Genomic DNA, 15,871 nt, shown 5'->3' with positions numbered 1-15,871 from the left:
GTCTATGTTTTTATTTACGACCACACAATCAGTTGCATCTCCGCCCGTTGGAACCAGACTCGGATGATTTAAACCGCTTAGACACTGAGGCTCTTTGTTTCGAGAGGCAGTTAAAAACACAAGATAACCAAACTGAGAAAAGCACTTGTCCTCCATTTTGGCTCGACCTTGACATCGCCGACACACAAAGACACACACAGACACACACACACAAACACACACACACAAACACACACGGCATGCCATATGGACCCCTTGCTTTGAGTCCCGTAGAACAAATACGACAGCAATAAGAACCAGATTTGAAGTTTGTTTTCATGGGAAGACATCTCCAACATTCCTCAGAGATATCGCACACACACACACTCGCGCACACACACACACTCACACCCATGCACACACAGATGAGTGTAAACACAAGATGAAGCTAATAAAAAACATGACGCTGTTGTTTAAATGTAAGCATATGACACATGTGCACACATGAAGTGTTTGCAGACCTTTTTCTGCCTTCGTACGATCAAATGAGTGACTTTTCCTTACAGAGAACAGGAGTTGTGGTCACTAAAGTTACATTTAGTACCGATGATGGACAGTTTTCATGGTGAAAAATGTCCTCCTGCATCATAATTTACCTCATGTCCTTCCATTTGCAGGATCAATATGTTCTACTGTCGTCCAACTGAAGTATCTGCATTCAGGCTCAACAGTAGTCGTATTCGAAAAGCTTAACGTGGAAACTTTTTACATTTCACCACAGCTTTTATGCTTGTTTGAAGTACACTACCATTCTAAAGTTTTGGATCTTCCAGGCAATTCCATGTTTCCATGAGAACTCACACTTGTACTCATGCACTAACATAACTGCACAAGGGTTTTCTAATCATCAATGAGCCTTTCAACACCATTAGCTAACACAATGTAGCATTAGAACACAGGAGTGATGGTTGCTGGAAATGTTCCTCTGTACCCCTGTGGAGATATTCCATTAAAAGTCAGCCGTTTCCAGCTAGAACAGTCATTTACCACATTAACAATGTCTAGACTAACTTTTTGATTAATTTAATGTTGTCTTCATTAAAAAAAACAGCTTTTGTGACCCCACACTTTTAAACATTAGTGTAGTTTTTTGAGGTTTTCTAAAGGGTCAACGTGCTTCAACACCTTTTCTTGGCAAGTTCTGACATCACAAACCTTTAGAAACGGAACTGATCAGCTGATTCTGCTTCTTTTGTCGTCTTTGTCTTCAGACAGTGTACAACACAGCAAATTCTAGATAACATAAAGGAATAATTACAAACAATTCCTGAAGAATTCTCTCCACTGATAAAGCTTTGTTCCTTTTTCCTCAAGTTTTTTTTACTAAATTTTTAGGAAGCTTCGTCTTTTTACTCTAAGTACAGCTGCTTTTACAGAGTACATACCATTTCGTGCAGTATGCATACAATTAGGATGTACTAATTCATCCTAATATATATACTGCACCTTAAAGTTCATCTTCTGTGAACTCTGTGAACTTACTTGCACTCATCCATGTAATCCATGTAGTAGAACATCCAGATATTTTTGATGAAATGCATCTGAAAAACTACTTATTAAGGTATTCTAGATCGTTTTCATTTGGCGTATCATGAATTATACGAGTCTGGGTGTTGGAATGCAACCCTGTTTTGGTGGTTTTATTTTGTCTTCTTCTACTTCACTTTCTAAAGACACCATAATACCTAGTTGTTTGGGGGGGGTTCTCCAAAAGCCGCCAATGAAAACAAACCACATTGAAAAAGTTTGCTTCAAATTCGCATTACAATCATATGGAAGCACAGCTACTGTTGAGCATGAAGGCAGAAGATTTGTCTGCTGGTAACCGAGAGCAACATGTATATTAACATTTTTATTGCAAAGGACATGACACTAACAGTGTTTCTCTCTCAAAAGTTGGTACAACGCTCCTTAAAGTGTAGAAAAGGATAATGATAAAGGTCAAACTGAACTCCAACTCGGTCAGATTTTCCAACTGGTGGGAAGCCGGTGAGGGATCATTCCTTTGTTGCTGCATCAGTGCCTACTCTTTTGCAAGATCTGGGGTAAAAACCGACAAAATGTCCGAATTAAATACACTTAATGGTTTGAAATGTACAAAAAGAAACTGCTGGATTTATTGTTGAGTTGAAACAGACCAGCTAAACTCACTCAGGCAGCTTGATAATGATCTTACATTACATTTTTATACCATTAAAGCGATTTTATTTCTTGTGTTTCTTACAGCAAAAACAGCGCTGTAAACAATTAGCAAGAGGAACGAAGCTGGTTCAACAACTGGACCTCAAATGCCCAAAACTGAAAACCGATTTCACAATAATTTGATTTATAAATTAGATTTTATTTCCTCTTTTGAAGATATGAAAAATAAACAGAAAATAAAAGAATCTGTTTCATCCTCTGCTCCTCCTTTGTGGCTATAAGCTCTCGTTTATGAGAAAGATTTTCTCCTGCATATGTTCTAAATTATGCATCGAGCAGAGGATCTGTGCATGCAGCAGTAATCCCTTGGATGGTTTACTAGGCCAGTGGTGTGGCAGGAGAGAGACGTGAGGCTTTAACCCCAAAACATATGCTGCCTCCCGTCCGTCCGTCCGTCTGTCTGTCTACCTGTCTGTCTGTCTGTCTGCCGTCTTTCTAGCAGCTTAAAGAAGTCGAGTCCTGCCAATCTCTGTAATGGATTCATTTGCCGTGAAAGGATATGTGTGTGTTGTTTTTTTTGTGTGTCTGCGCAAGCGTAAACTTTCCATCTGGGATCTGCTATCGGGAGAGATGAGCTGTGAGCATGTCAGAGTGTGTTTTTGTGTGTGTGTTTTGTGTGTTTGTGTGTGGCCGCTCATCTGGTCCTGTGAGGTCACTTCCTTCCTCTTCTGGCCTCGGCGGCTCTCTAAAGTGTGTGAAACAGATTTGGTTGTATTTAAAGTCCACACAAACACATGCTGTCAGAGCCTTAAAATGCAAAGAGATGTCGATGTCGGTTCCTATTGGAAGCCGGGTTCTGGTTCTTGTCACATTATTTGAGGGAGCGTCCGGTCGTGCCACCATTTGGAAACACAAAGACCAACGAAACCCCCCTCCCAAAGAGCTTCAACAAAAAGTTCAACTTCAATAGAATTTGCTTCAATCAGAAACCGTCTCGACAGTGTTGACCTTTAAGGTAACAGAGCTGAGGACGGACCTATTATGTCATCTTTTTCTCACAATTTAGTACAAACTGTTCCTCAAAAAAAAGCTGCAGATATCTGGACAAATAGGTCTCCAAACCCTTAGAAGTTGAAGAGCCAAAAGGAACTTTCTGGGGTTCTTCAGTAACACCACTGTGGAGGAACCTTTTGAGTTCAAAATACAGCAAAGGAACCCTTCAAAGGGGTCTTGAAAGAAGCATTTTGGGGCTCTCCACACAGCTTTCCACACCCTTTGACTTCTGAGGAATGTTTTGAGGGCCAGATAATAAACCAATACAGCAGACATTAATCAAGGAACCCCTCAAAAAGGTCTTCAAAGAAACATTTATAGTTCCATCCGTTCGGTTCATTATCACGCTCAAACTTATATAAAAAGATTGTTGATGATCCTATTTTTCCAAATTTAGGTAATTGGAGACTGTAGGATTGCTTTTAGAGTTCCTCACCTTTGCCAGTGTGGAGGAACCCTTTAGTTCAAAATGACTCCTTGAGGAACTAACTCAGCTGAGCTTACTCAACAAATCCTCCTTAAAGGTCTTCAAAGTACCATTTTTTTTTAAAGATATATGGTTCCATTGAACTCATTGTTGCACCTAAATGTAAGAAAAAACCAAAGAACTTTGAGGTACCTTTTGATATCTACACCAATGAGGAACCTTTTTAGTTCCAAAATAGCTCCTTGAGGAAATAATGCAACAGAGGTTCCTCAGCCCGTCAAAAAGGTCTTGAAAGAACCACTTTAAGAGGTACAGAGTTCCATTAAACTTGCTATTTTCACCAGACATCACAAAAACATGTAAACAATATTATAGATGTTCCTTCTTTTTACATTTAGGTAATGAATGTTCCTCACTGTTGCCACTATGGAGGAACCTTTTGGGGCTCCCTGGTAAACCAATATAGCAGAATTTACTCAAGGAGCCCCTGGAAAAAAAAGTCTATGAATAACCATTTTTGGGGGTTTAGGGTTCCATTGAACTCATCATTACTGCCAAACATGAGAAGGAAAAAAAATAAGAAAATAAACAATATTGAGGACAATCCTTGGTTCCTCAAAGAACCAATACAGCAGATGAACCTCACAGAAGGTCTTTTAAGATGCATTTTGTAGGTCAAAGGTTCCATTCAACTCATTGTTCCTCACAAACATAAGAAACAACTTTAAAGAAGAACTTTGAGGAACCTTTTGATATCCTCACCATTGACACTGTTGAGGAGCCCTTTTAGTTCAGAATGGCTCCTTGGGGAACTAATGCAGCAGAGGTTAGTCAATGAACCCCTCCAAAAGTCCTTTGGGGGCTCAGAGTTCTATTAACATCGTTATTACCCCCAAACAACAGAAAAAATCGAAACAATATTGTAGATGTTCTTTCTTTTCTCACTTAAACTACGTCGGGATCAGTGCTTAAAGTCAGAAAAGATCTAAAGTTGCCGAACTGTACAATATACCAGTCTCTAAAACCTGCATTTAGTCAGTAACGTTGCCAGCACTGTTCAAAAGAGTTTAAAAGTTTAAATGCAGGTGTAAAGTGTCACATGGTTCTACATTTAAATCTACAAAAACAGTCCTCTAGAAACCTTTTTTATTCAAGTTCCTCCAGGAACCTCTCAAACAAGCAGGGTTCCTTAACCCTTTAAGCTTCAGTCAATTCCAGCCGTTTTCAGTACAAAAAATCGCTAATATTCTATTTTTAAATAAAAAAAATTACAAAAAATACAGGGAATATTGGACGGGCATCACGAGGTGCATTTCCTTGAAAACGACCGATTCGTGGATTTTATACCAACTTCAGGACATGTTTTGGACAAAATAGTTTACTGGCTTGTGTTGTCTGGATGTAAAAGGTTGGATTATGGCCGTTTTTTTGTGGAATCTTTTTTTCTGTGTGTAATAATGAACCCGGAAATGTGAGTCGCGCTGTGTGCGTTGAAGCCGTGTATAGAGAACGGATGGATGGATATTTGTTTTTGTCGGACAAATGTGTTTTTCTCACCCGCTGTGGTAATCGCATCTGAAAGTGGTTTATACCAGCGGATTCATGAGAATCTAAGCTTTCCATCGGCGTGTAGTGTTTGTATAATCGGGTTTGCAGCCGTCGGACATTCTTGAAATTCCTATGCAAATTAGTACTGAAGCGTAAAGGGTTAAATATCTCCAGACTTTCTTGAGACTTTCATTCGTCAAAGAAAATAGTATAAAGTTACTGCCCAGTTAGTGCCCGGACATAGATTTAAAAAGTATCTAGTCCTATTTTTCTTGTTTTAGAGGGTTATTCAGCATAAAATCACCAAACTGAAGAAAGTTCCCTGAGAATCAGACCATGTTTGACTGAAATCTGACTATATGACAAAATTATTCAGACACAGAAGTAATCTTAGCTTGAAGATGACCCTGGTATTAAATTGTAGGTAAAATGAGGCCTTTTATATGCTGAAAATTTCCCTAAAATGCACTTTATAAAGTTTTCTCCAGTAAAGTATCAGAAAACAGAAAATGCATCAATCACAGTGCATCACAGACAGCAAACTGGTGCAGTTTTTCTGTTGAAGCCATGATGTATCCCATGACACTGGCACTCAGTTAGGCATAGAAAAAATATATGCTAGTATGAATTATTTTGGTAACAGGTTTTAACTGAGATTAAATGTGTTTTCCAGTCCTGAAAACTTATGAGGCTCAAAAATGCTGGAAAAAGTCAATTTTAAGATTTTTAACTCGGAATATTCATAGTATGAAGGAAAAACTGTCCATTGCTTCATTAAATATACTAAAGTCATTGGAGTGAACCAAGAAAGAGAAAATAAAAGCTTAAAAGCCAAACAGCAAAGAAGACAAATTAATCCTGGAGAGCAGAAGACACTCATTTTTCTGGCTCTCCAAACTGGAGGTGTAATTTCCTGTTCTAATGAACATGTTTTGCCGGTTTAAGTGTGGAACGGATGCGCTGAATAATTAAATATGTAGTTAACAACATCCTTATTTACCAGAATCCGTCCTTTTTTTCCCCTGTGTGTGTGTTGCAGCTAACCGAGCGCAGAGCGGAGCAGCCAGCAGCTCTCAGACAGGAGACGCCTTAGGGAAAGCACTCGCATCGGTAACTACTGCTCGCATTTTATCTCCACCGCACTCTAGTCAAGTCCTATTAAAGCTGTTGTGTCTTTGTCGTCCTGACTCTGCTTCTGTTTCCAGATCTACTCTCCAGACCACACGAACAACAGCTTCTCATCCAATCCCTCCACCCCAGTCGGCTCCCCACCTTCCCTCACAGGTAACGGTAACGTCCAATCAGAACGCAAAGAGCTGCTTCATCACTAAACCAATATTCAAGAAGGAGCAGAGCTGACTAAAGACTCGGACTAGAGACAGATGTGAATATATCAAAGGAATGAGGATTTGACTTGACTAGGTCTTTGTTAAGATGATTTGAGACTCGACTTAAAGGATTTCAGACTTGACTTGAACTCGTCTTAAAAGTCCTGTGACTATAAAATAGATTGGTCTGAATGACTTGAGACTTGGACTTGGCTAAAATGACCTGAGATTCGACTTGAGCTTGGCATTAAGGACCTGAGACTTGACTTGAACTTGTTTTAAAAGACCAGAGACCAGACTTGAACTTTTCTAAAATGCCCTGAGACTTGACTTGAACTTGGTTAAAGGCCCTGTGACTATACATGACCTTTAAATGACTTACGACTTGACTTGAACTTGTTTTAAAGGCTCTGTGACTGTACATGACCTTTAAATGACTTACGACTTGACTTGAACTTGTTTTAAAGGCTCTGTGACTGTACATGACCTTTAAATGACTTACGACTTGACTTGAACTTGTTTTAAAGGCTCTGTGACTGTACATGACCTTTAAATGACTTACGACTTGACTTGAACTTGTTTTAAAGGCTCTGTGACTGTACATGACCTTTAAATGACTTACGACTTGACTTGAACTTGTTTTAAAGGCTCTGTGACTGTACATGACCTTTAAATGACTTACGACTTGACTTGAACTTGTTTTAAAGGCTCTGTGACTGTACATGACCTTTAAATGACTTACAACTTGACTTGAACTTGTTTTAAAGGCTCTGTGACTGTACATGACCTTTAAATGACTTACGACTTGACTTGAACTTGTTTTAAAGGCTCTGTGACTGTACATGACCTTTAAATGACTTACGACTTGACTTGAACTTGTTTTAAAGGCTCTGTGACTATACATGACCTTTAAATGACTTACGACTTGACTTGAACTTGTCTAACATGACCTGAAACGTGACTTGAGCTTGTTTTAAATGACCTGAGACTTTACTTGACCTTCTTTTGAATGACTTGAGACTTGAAATTGACTTAAAAGATGTGGGGCTCTTCATGACATTGCTTTAATGACTAGAAACTTGACTTAAACTCATTTTAAATCACCTGAGACTTTGTTTGAGCTTGCCCAGAAGGACTCTTGACTAATCTAAAACTGCCCTTCACCTAACTTTGATCAATTACAGATGACCTGAGAATGAATTTTCTCCAGGTCACGTGAGATTTGCCTCGAACTCTTCTCAAATGAATTGCAAATTGACTTGACTCAACTTTCCCTAAAAGGGGGGAAACTTCTTTAATATGAGCTAACCTAATCTAAAATACCTTAACTTGTTGACCTGAGAACCAACATTTTTCAAATCTTTTAAATCTTAACTTGAACTAATATCACTAATGACTTGGCTTTTACTTCGAACTCGTTTCAAATGACTTGTGACTTGACCATTTAAAAAAAACAGAATATTTAGTTTAAACATCTGTAACACAACTTAAACTGTCCAAAACGACTTTTGACTTAAAGCTGCTGTCCGGAGTTTCCGTTTGTTTTCAATTTATGTATCATTTTTTAACAAAGCTTAAATGTGTTAGTCTAGTTCGATACTATAATATAAAGTTAGTATAACGCGATATGAAAATTTATTCCTGAGCTCCGCCTTCCTCTCATAGACCCCCATGTTATTCCAAAAAGCGCCGGTTGCTGCCGACCAATCAAGTTCGAGCTTCAGCTTTGTCATGCTGTCAATCAACGGTTACGGGCACAGCAAGCAAGGCCATGCAGAGGTGGGCGAGGTACGCACTACGCAACCGCATGCACATTTGTTTTGCTTGTGGAGGAGAGAGCATCAGGGCTCAGCAACTTCCAGAAAAGTTACCGATTGCTTGTCAGGCCAAGAGACTGCAGGACGTTTTTTGGCTCGGGGTGCTCGCGTCGCTCCCCGACCACGGCCTCCATAGCCCGCCTGACGGCTTCGTTTAGATGCCCGACCTCTGGAGGAAGATGTTGGGGTGTCTGGGACATACTCTTCGTCAGACGAGTCATGCAATTCTGAACTCTAGATAGAAATAAATAAACAATGTAACACATATACACGCGTAAATGCACTAAGTTTGATAAACAACGTCATCCAGAGGGATACACGAGTGTAATCACATATTGAAACTTTACTCGTTCGTCCTAGCAGATTCATGTTATTTTGGTATTAGGACAAGTTAGACTCAATACAGCATTCTAACGTAATTCCATTATTATTTACTAAATGTACTAAATGTAGAAGAGGGGAAAACAGCAAAACAGGCGAGATGCTGCAGCACTCCGGGCACTTCTCTCATGTACTGCGCGTGTGCACAAATAAAGGGGCGAAATCAGAGGGTGGGACCACCAGTGTTTTGGGAGACGCTGCGATGCAAACTCCGGACAGCAGCTTTAATGATTTGTGCATTAACTTCTACTTTTTTTGATTTGAACTACAGTAACTCATCTGAGATAACTTGAGGCTTGACTTGAACCTTTATTAAATGATCTGTAACTTTATTTGGATGTTTCTCAAGTCACATTACACTTCATTTGCAACTTGACTTATCCATTTTTTAAAAAAATACAAAATATTTAAACGTCTTTAAGATGACTTAAACTGTCTAAAATGACTTGAGCATTAGATTGTGCTTTTTTTTGACTCGAACTAAAATGGCTTGACTTGATCTTTCGAGTTTAACGTTCTCAAATGACTTCCAACTTGACTTGACCATTTAAAAAATACATATTTAGTTTAAACGTCTTTAACACAACTTAAACTGTCTAAACTGACTTGATGATTTCACCATTAGGTTAAACTTTTTTCCACTTGAACTAAAATGACTCGTCTGAGATGACTTGAGACTTGACTCGACCCTTTATCAAAGGATCTGTAACTTTATTTGGATGTTTCTTAAATCACATTAGACTTCATTTGCAGCTCGAATTGACTTTCCTTGTATAAAAACACCATAATGATGTCTGACTCCAACAAGTTTTAGATCACCTGAGCTCAACTTAAGCTAATTATGTTTCAAATATGAGCCTCGACTTAGACTTTTCTCGACCAGAGACTCGACTCTGTCTTGTTTCTAATGACTTTTGACTTCATTTGAACCCTTTTCATTTGACCTGAGACCTTAAATGCAGCTCTGGGAGGACAAATACTAGAGTTTAAAGATTCTAAAGGTTTTTTTTAAACCAACGTATTTAATTAAAACTGTGCATTTTATTTAACCATTTAAGGCAAATTCTGATTATTTATCAAACGTGCATTCGTTCGGTGTACAAGAAAGCCATAAGAAGGCATTAATCTCCCCTTCTCCTCCTCGTATTCCCACCAATTACTCCTCCTCTCGGCGGATGCTGTAAACTCCGGCCGCTCCTTAAAGTGAAAAATGACTTTTCCTAATAATAGTTGTGTCGAATTTGTCTCTAATTGTCGCCGCTACGCACACCGTTTGATATTTTCTCCGCTGCGCCTCGTGACTGATAGCTTTAATTACGAGCACCACTCCGACAAATCGTTGCCGAACCTACCGGCTCTGCAAACACCAGCCCTCCTCCTCCTCCTCGTCATTACGGCTGCCTGGGATATTGCCTGCGAAACCATAATTGGTGTTTATCATTGTGTCAGAGTTACTCCACTTTTTACAAATTAGAAATGAAGCCTATTAGAGCAAACTACATGCAAATTGATATCCAAGGCTAATTCTGCGAGGGTGTTTTACAGCGTCGGACTTGGATTAATTTACCCTGCCGTTTAATACATATATTTGTATTTGCACATGAATGTACCCAGGTGATTATTCATTAATTAGCATATGGAAATGAGCATGTAATATGAATAAAAGGAGAGGGGGAGAGAAAAGACTGTGAGACAATATGGGAAGACAATGGAAAAGAGAAGCGTGGTGCTAATGAGATGAGATCACAGTTACAAGGAAGAGATCAGCGATGAGGGCAGAAGGATGGAGAGAGGATGGAGAGATACGAAAAAGAGGACCGAGGAGAGATTCACCTGTATGGGCAGGTTCAGACAGGATCATAACCCATCATACATCAACATAGCCTCTCAGCTGGTTTAGTTATCTGTTGTGGTTTGATTTTGTACATTGCAGCTTATGTCGTGGTATGGCTTTCTATTCATTTAAAGCCAATAAATGTTCATAAGGGTAATCATTCGCCATTAAAAGAGACATAATCGCAGTAGTCGCTTCGAGAATTTGAACTGCTTTGATTTGTATGCACCCAAAACACGGTGGGAAGTTGTAAATTCTCCAGAAATCCTCTGAAAGTTATCGCCATTTGAGACCTACTGAACCTTTGTGCATGTTCCTACCTCAAGGACAATCCCCATAGAACTTTTTTCAGGCTAATAAGTACCTACTACAATGTAAGTATGTTTAATAAGTGGCCCTGAAAAACTGTTTGCACAGGTCTCTGCAATGACTGGTAACCTCAAGGAAGGCACAATGCAGATTCGTTAAACTTGGAAAGGACACCGGCGCCGTTTTTCTGCTAGCTCGATGTCCTTATTGAGTTGTGGTCTTCTCATCTCTAGCATCGCTATCAGCAATGTTAAACTCACCATAAAGGCTAACCTAGCAAACCTTCGTTGTTCTATTTGTTGTGTTCTCATGGAACAGAAGTTACATCCATTTACAACTATTGGTAGAATACAAATAGTAGAATACAAGAAGCGATAGAAAAGTTCTGACAGGTGTTACGGGTAGCTAGCCCTAGCTGGCTAGCATTACAGCAGTTAGTTCGTTAGCTACAACTGTTTAAGAACTACTCCTTTTTGGTGCACTTGATTGGATTGTGAATTGCAATGGACAAAAATGGCTGAAGTGGTCAATTACAGTGACGTTCCTGTAGATATTAGCGGGAGTACATAGCTGTGTTTTTGTACAACCAGGCTCTTGAAAGCAGAAAAATGGAGGACACTATCATAGCTCTCCTTCCACTTTTATTTAAACCGTTTCTCACGTAGTATGCAATACATTCATCTGCTGTGGAGTAGTTCAGGCAGTTTTGAGAGGGGAAATCGTCAAATACAACTTTTGACCATACTTACTGTCTTAATAGCAAACAAGGTTAACAAACTAGCTAGCAGTTAGCAACTCCACAAGCTTTAGGAGCTTTTATCTCTCTTTAGTAGCTCTTTATTGACTGAAATGACGTACAGTACATGTCTGAAAAACTTGAAGAAACTACAAAGTAGTTCTAACTGGTTGATTAGTGTGAGCTGGCTCACATTTTAGCCGTTAGCTCGCAAGCTACGACTTGTTTCCCATCTGAAATCAGTTTAAAAGGCATCCATCTCACAGCCTTATATTAATGTAAATGCTGTCAGGTCGGCGTCCCTTCTCGCTACCAGCTAATGAGACCTGTTGATTCAGGTGCGACTCTTCAGAGCTATGACCGGCACAAAAGCAGAGACAAACAGGGACACAAAGCTTGTTTATTCTGCTGAGGGCCCAATGCTAATCAACCACTTGTACCTTCTCAAAAACAAAAGACTGATATTAGCATTTTTGCTACGAGATATGAGTTGGTTTGTTTTTGTCTTCCCCTTCCTCGTCTCGACGCCTATTATGTCTGAGCACTAAGAGTGGATGCGATGAGAGTCTCCTTGTGTGTGAAGATGTTTTGTCTTCACGTCGAGTGGCTTTTTTCTTTACAAAAACAGACAAGGTTGTTTTTTTGCCTCTAATCTACACGCAGACATCCAGTCATTTTCTGGATGCTCGCTGGGGGCTGCAGTCCGGAGGCTAGAGAGCGCTTCAGGTTCCTCCATCAGAGAACACAAATAAAAGTTTAATAAACATGACCCAGTTGCATCTGACCTTTTATTGTTCCAAATGTCGTCTCATGATGATTTTTCTTTGTCCTCTCTTTTCTAGCTGCCAGTTCGGCCGTTTGGTCGAGGAATGGCGGACAGGGAGCGTCGTCGCCAAACTACGAGGCTCCATTGCACTCTCTGGTAAGTAGATACAGATACTGTTATCTATGCAGTTTATTCATCCAAAACCACATCTTTCTGCTTGCAGAAAACTTTTATTTTTGTTAGCCGACGTTTCAGATCTCCTACAATGTCATCAAAGCATTTTAGAGAGATATATGTTTGTTTATGCTGCTTTCCCACACTTTAAAACTTTTAGAAACGACCATGTGGAGTGACAAAAACACTGTCCCAAGAAAACGGGTATTTAACTGACATGTTCCGTTGGGTCTGCAGTACAAACTACATCCTAACAAATGTGATACCGTAAATAAAACCAAAAGCATGTTTGTGGAGACTCACCAGAGGTTTACTTTGATTTGGGTGAACTGAAAACTAAAGAGCTCAATTTGCTTTTCATTGTTTCACTTGCTTTACTTTTGAATTAAAAGACAAACACAAAGTGGTTTAAATGTTGTCCCAGCCATAAGTGGACATTTTGATGGGCAAATATTTGATCTTCTTTGATGAAGTGCCAACAGATAAAGGTGATATATCTGAAGAACATCACAATTAGCTTTTTTTACTCAGTTATTTCAGAAAATTGTAAATAAATGTCGTAATATTTTGTGGAAAAAAGACTTACAACCTTGGTCTCAGCTGCTAGTGTTGGCCCCTTTAGTGGAAATAACTTCTTGTAGGGTTTTGCACAATTGCCCACCATTGCGGACATCGATTTCCTAAAAGTCTTATCACTGTTCCTGCAAAATTCCTTTGATTGCAAGATACTTAAGGGTTTTCTTCTTCTTGGAATTTGACACATCCACTCCATAACTTTCCATTTCTTGTTTTGGAGCCAATCCTTCGTAGATTTTACTAGTCTGCTGAGGTTATGATCCCATTAAAAGGTCAATTTCTGGTTCAACTTCAGCAGCTTCAGTCACTCTTTGGTATGAATTCATAGGTGATTCAATGACTCCAATCAACAGCGTTCAAACGGGTAGAAATTAGATCATAAAATCCAAAGAGACAGACTGTATTTATAATATACATAGGCATACAAGATAAAATAACTTTTCTGATTTTCTTACAACAGACTGAAAAAGTATCGTAATGCCGTATCTTTTAGCACGTATCTCTCAAACAGAAACTGTAGTTTTGTTGGGAACTATTGGCAGCTAGTGGCAGCAGGACTGAGTCCAAACAAACTACAGTGTTTGTGTTGGTGGTAATAATGAACATGTCACCAGGTGCATCAGTGAGGCTCACTGATGTGTTTTTAATAGGCTTTGGACAACAGTGGAGCTCTGTGGCTCAGAGGAACCAGATAGATCAGACTTCTGAGACAATACTGAACCATTTGGTGACAATTAGGCAAATGTAGAACATCCCTCACCCTGTGTTGTAAGCTCAGTCTTACTCTGTGGGATCTAGCTGGAACTTCTAATAAATTGCAGCTTCAACTGAGTCTCCAGAAATTACATTCCTACACAACTAACCTGCTGTAGTTTTTGTTCGAAAACTGAACCAGAAATGGAGTATAAACTAAAATTGAACTTTTTTACGACTGTCTCTCATCCATCAAGGGATGCAAACTTCTGTGCGAAAGTTACTAACCAACCAACCCTCCTGATTTCAACTGGCTGCCTTTCCCACCACATCACAGTCCCAAGTTATGTTTATTTCACAACCAAATTCTTCAAAATGTAATTAAAAATGCACTTTAATTGTTTAGGAACATAATTTTGTGGAAATTTGGTTGCCGAAACCAACTATCTAACCATATATTGACTCTAGTGCCCAGAATATTTGAATTATTTTCAACCAGAATACATTTTTTTACCCAACAAACAAAACAAGCTTCCACACTCTAAAGTATTTTGGTACCAAGCCCGCTTCTAACATGTAAAAATGTCCAACAAAGAGGGATGATTTTCTAAATCTCCCATGGTTTTTGTGGCTAATTTTAACCAAAAATGAAGAATTAAATAATGACAAACACCTATTTCCGATGGTCCCTCGTCCATCACGGGATACAAACTTTAGTATTATGGGTAAGAGTCACCAACCAACCATCCTGACTTTAATGCGAACTAGCTGCTTTTCCCACCACATTGCAGGTTAAATCCTGTTTATTTCACATCAAAATTCTCTCAAACCTATTTGAGAATGCAGTTTAGTTGCATAGGAATGTAATCTCGCAGAAACAGAGTTGGATACCATCAATAACCGTCAGAGCTGCATCAGTTTCGGAACGTTTATCAGGTTTCTCACGTTGTTGTTTTGGATTTTGCAGCAAAGTCGTATCGAGGACCGTCTGGAGCGTTTGGACGATGCCATCCACGTACTGCGGAGCCACGCGGTGGGACAGTCGACGGGTATGAGCGGTGGCCATGGCGACATGCACAGCATCATCGGGGCGGCACATACGCACAACGGTGCCATGGGAGCTCTGGGTAGCGGCTACGGGACGGGACTGCTATCGGCCAACAGACACTCCCTCATGGTACGTTGCTGTTTTAATACTAAGATGAAGAGTTCTGGAGATGAAACATGCACCAGAAAGTCCAGAAACCATCATAAAATACTGACAAAATAATACAAGATTAACGTTTTTGATCTTTATCCAATGCGACTAAGGGAATACAGCACTGATTCTTTGTTATGGAGCTCCAAAGGGCTTCAAATCAAATGCTGGTTAGTTTAAAACACAATCAGAGGAAAGTGGTGCTTAATGGGATGGTTCGTCTTGAGAGAAATGATTAAAATTAACCTTAAAATTCAACTGAAACTATACATTTGTTGGGAACTGTTTCCTTTGAGCTTTTAGTGGCAGCAAGACTGTGGCCAAATAAACTAGTGTTTTACTAGGTTTTGGACACAGATAAAACAAATTTCCAGTCTCTAACTAGGTTATTTGGTGGCAAACCTTCACCAAGCTTCTAACATGTAATATTGCCCAACAGCATGATTTTTGACATGAAGAAAAACTGAAGTGATATGACAAAAAATGCTTTATTCTTTTGATTCAGTCACCTGGAAAATGAGAGCATCTTGACTGTTTAGTGAATTGCGGACTGCAAAAAGCTGAAAAAACGTGGAGAGGAGTATTTTAAATTGAAAAAAAATGACACAGCAGTAATGTTTTCCATATTCCAGGCTTTTTTAGTCAACTTCAAACAACAAACATAAAGAAGCAAACAGCTGTGTGACATAAGGAGATGTAGGAGGCGACATTATGAAATGCAGCGTAAACGCATCCAGATGCCTCCACATGCTCGGCCAGACCTGCCTTGTTTTGGTGTTGCAGACTTAAATTAGCAGCTTTCTGACTGGAGTTTGGTCCGTTGGCAGTAATGACATTTTTGGAGCGTTTC

At 39.4% G+C, this 15,871-nt stretch overlaps 1 protein-coding gene across 9 annotated transcripts in view; it reads left to right on the top strand.

Moving 5' to 3' along the window:
• Positions 1 to 15,871, top strand: part of LOC110958083 (transcription factor 4-like) — a 313,148-nt gene that overhangs the window by 260,333 nt on the left and 36,944 nt on the right. For all 9 annotated transcript variants that reach the window (XM_051938852.1, XM_051938848.1, XM_051938849.1 and 6 more), the window contains 4 exons: positions 6,249 to 6,319; positions 6,415 to 6,493; positions 12,457 to 12,536; positions 14,791 to 15,000. In XM_051938852.1, coding sequence (XP_051794812.1) covers positions 6,249 to 6,319; positions 6,415 to 6,493; positions 12,457 to 12,536; positions 14,791 to 15,000 — 440 coding nt within the window. The remainder of the gene's footprint in view (positions 1 to 6,248; positions 6,320 to 6,414; positions 6,494 to 12,456; positions 12,537 to 14,790; positions 15,001 to 15,871) is intronic.

Source organism: Acanthochromis polyacanthus, chromosome 18, assembly GCF_021347895.1.
Source record: "Acanthochromis polyacanthus isolate Apoly-LR-REF ecotype Palm Island chromosome 18, KAUST_Apoly_ChrSc, whole genome shotgun sequence".
NCBI lineage: Eukaryota > Metazoa > Chordata > Actinopteri > Pomacentridae > Acanthochromis > Acanthochromis polyacanthus.
The sequence above is the reverse complement of the archived record's forward strand: the minus strand, read 5'-3'. Positions and strand labels throughout refer to the sequence as shown.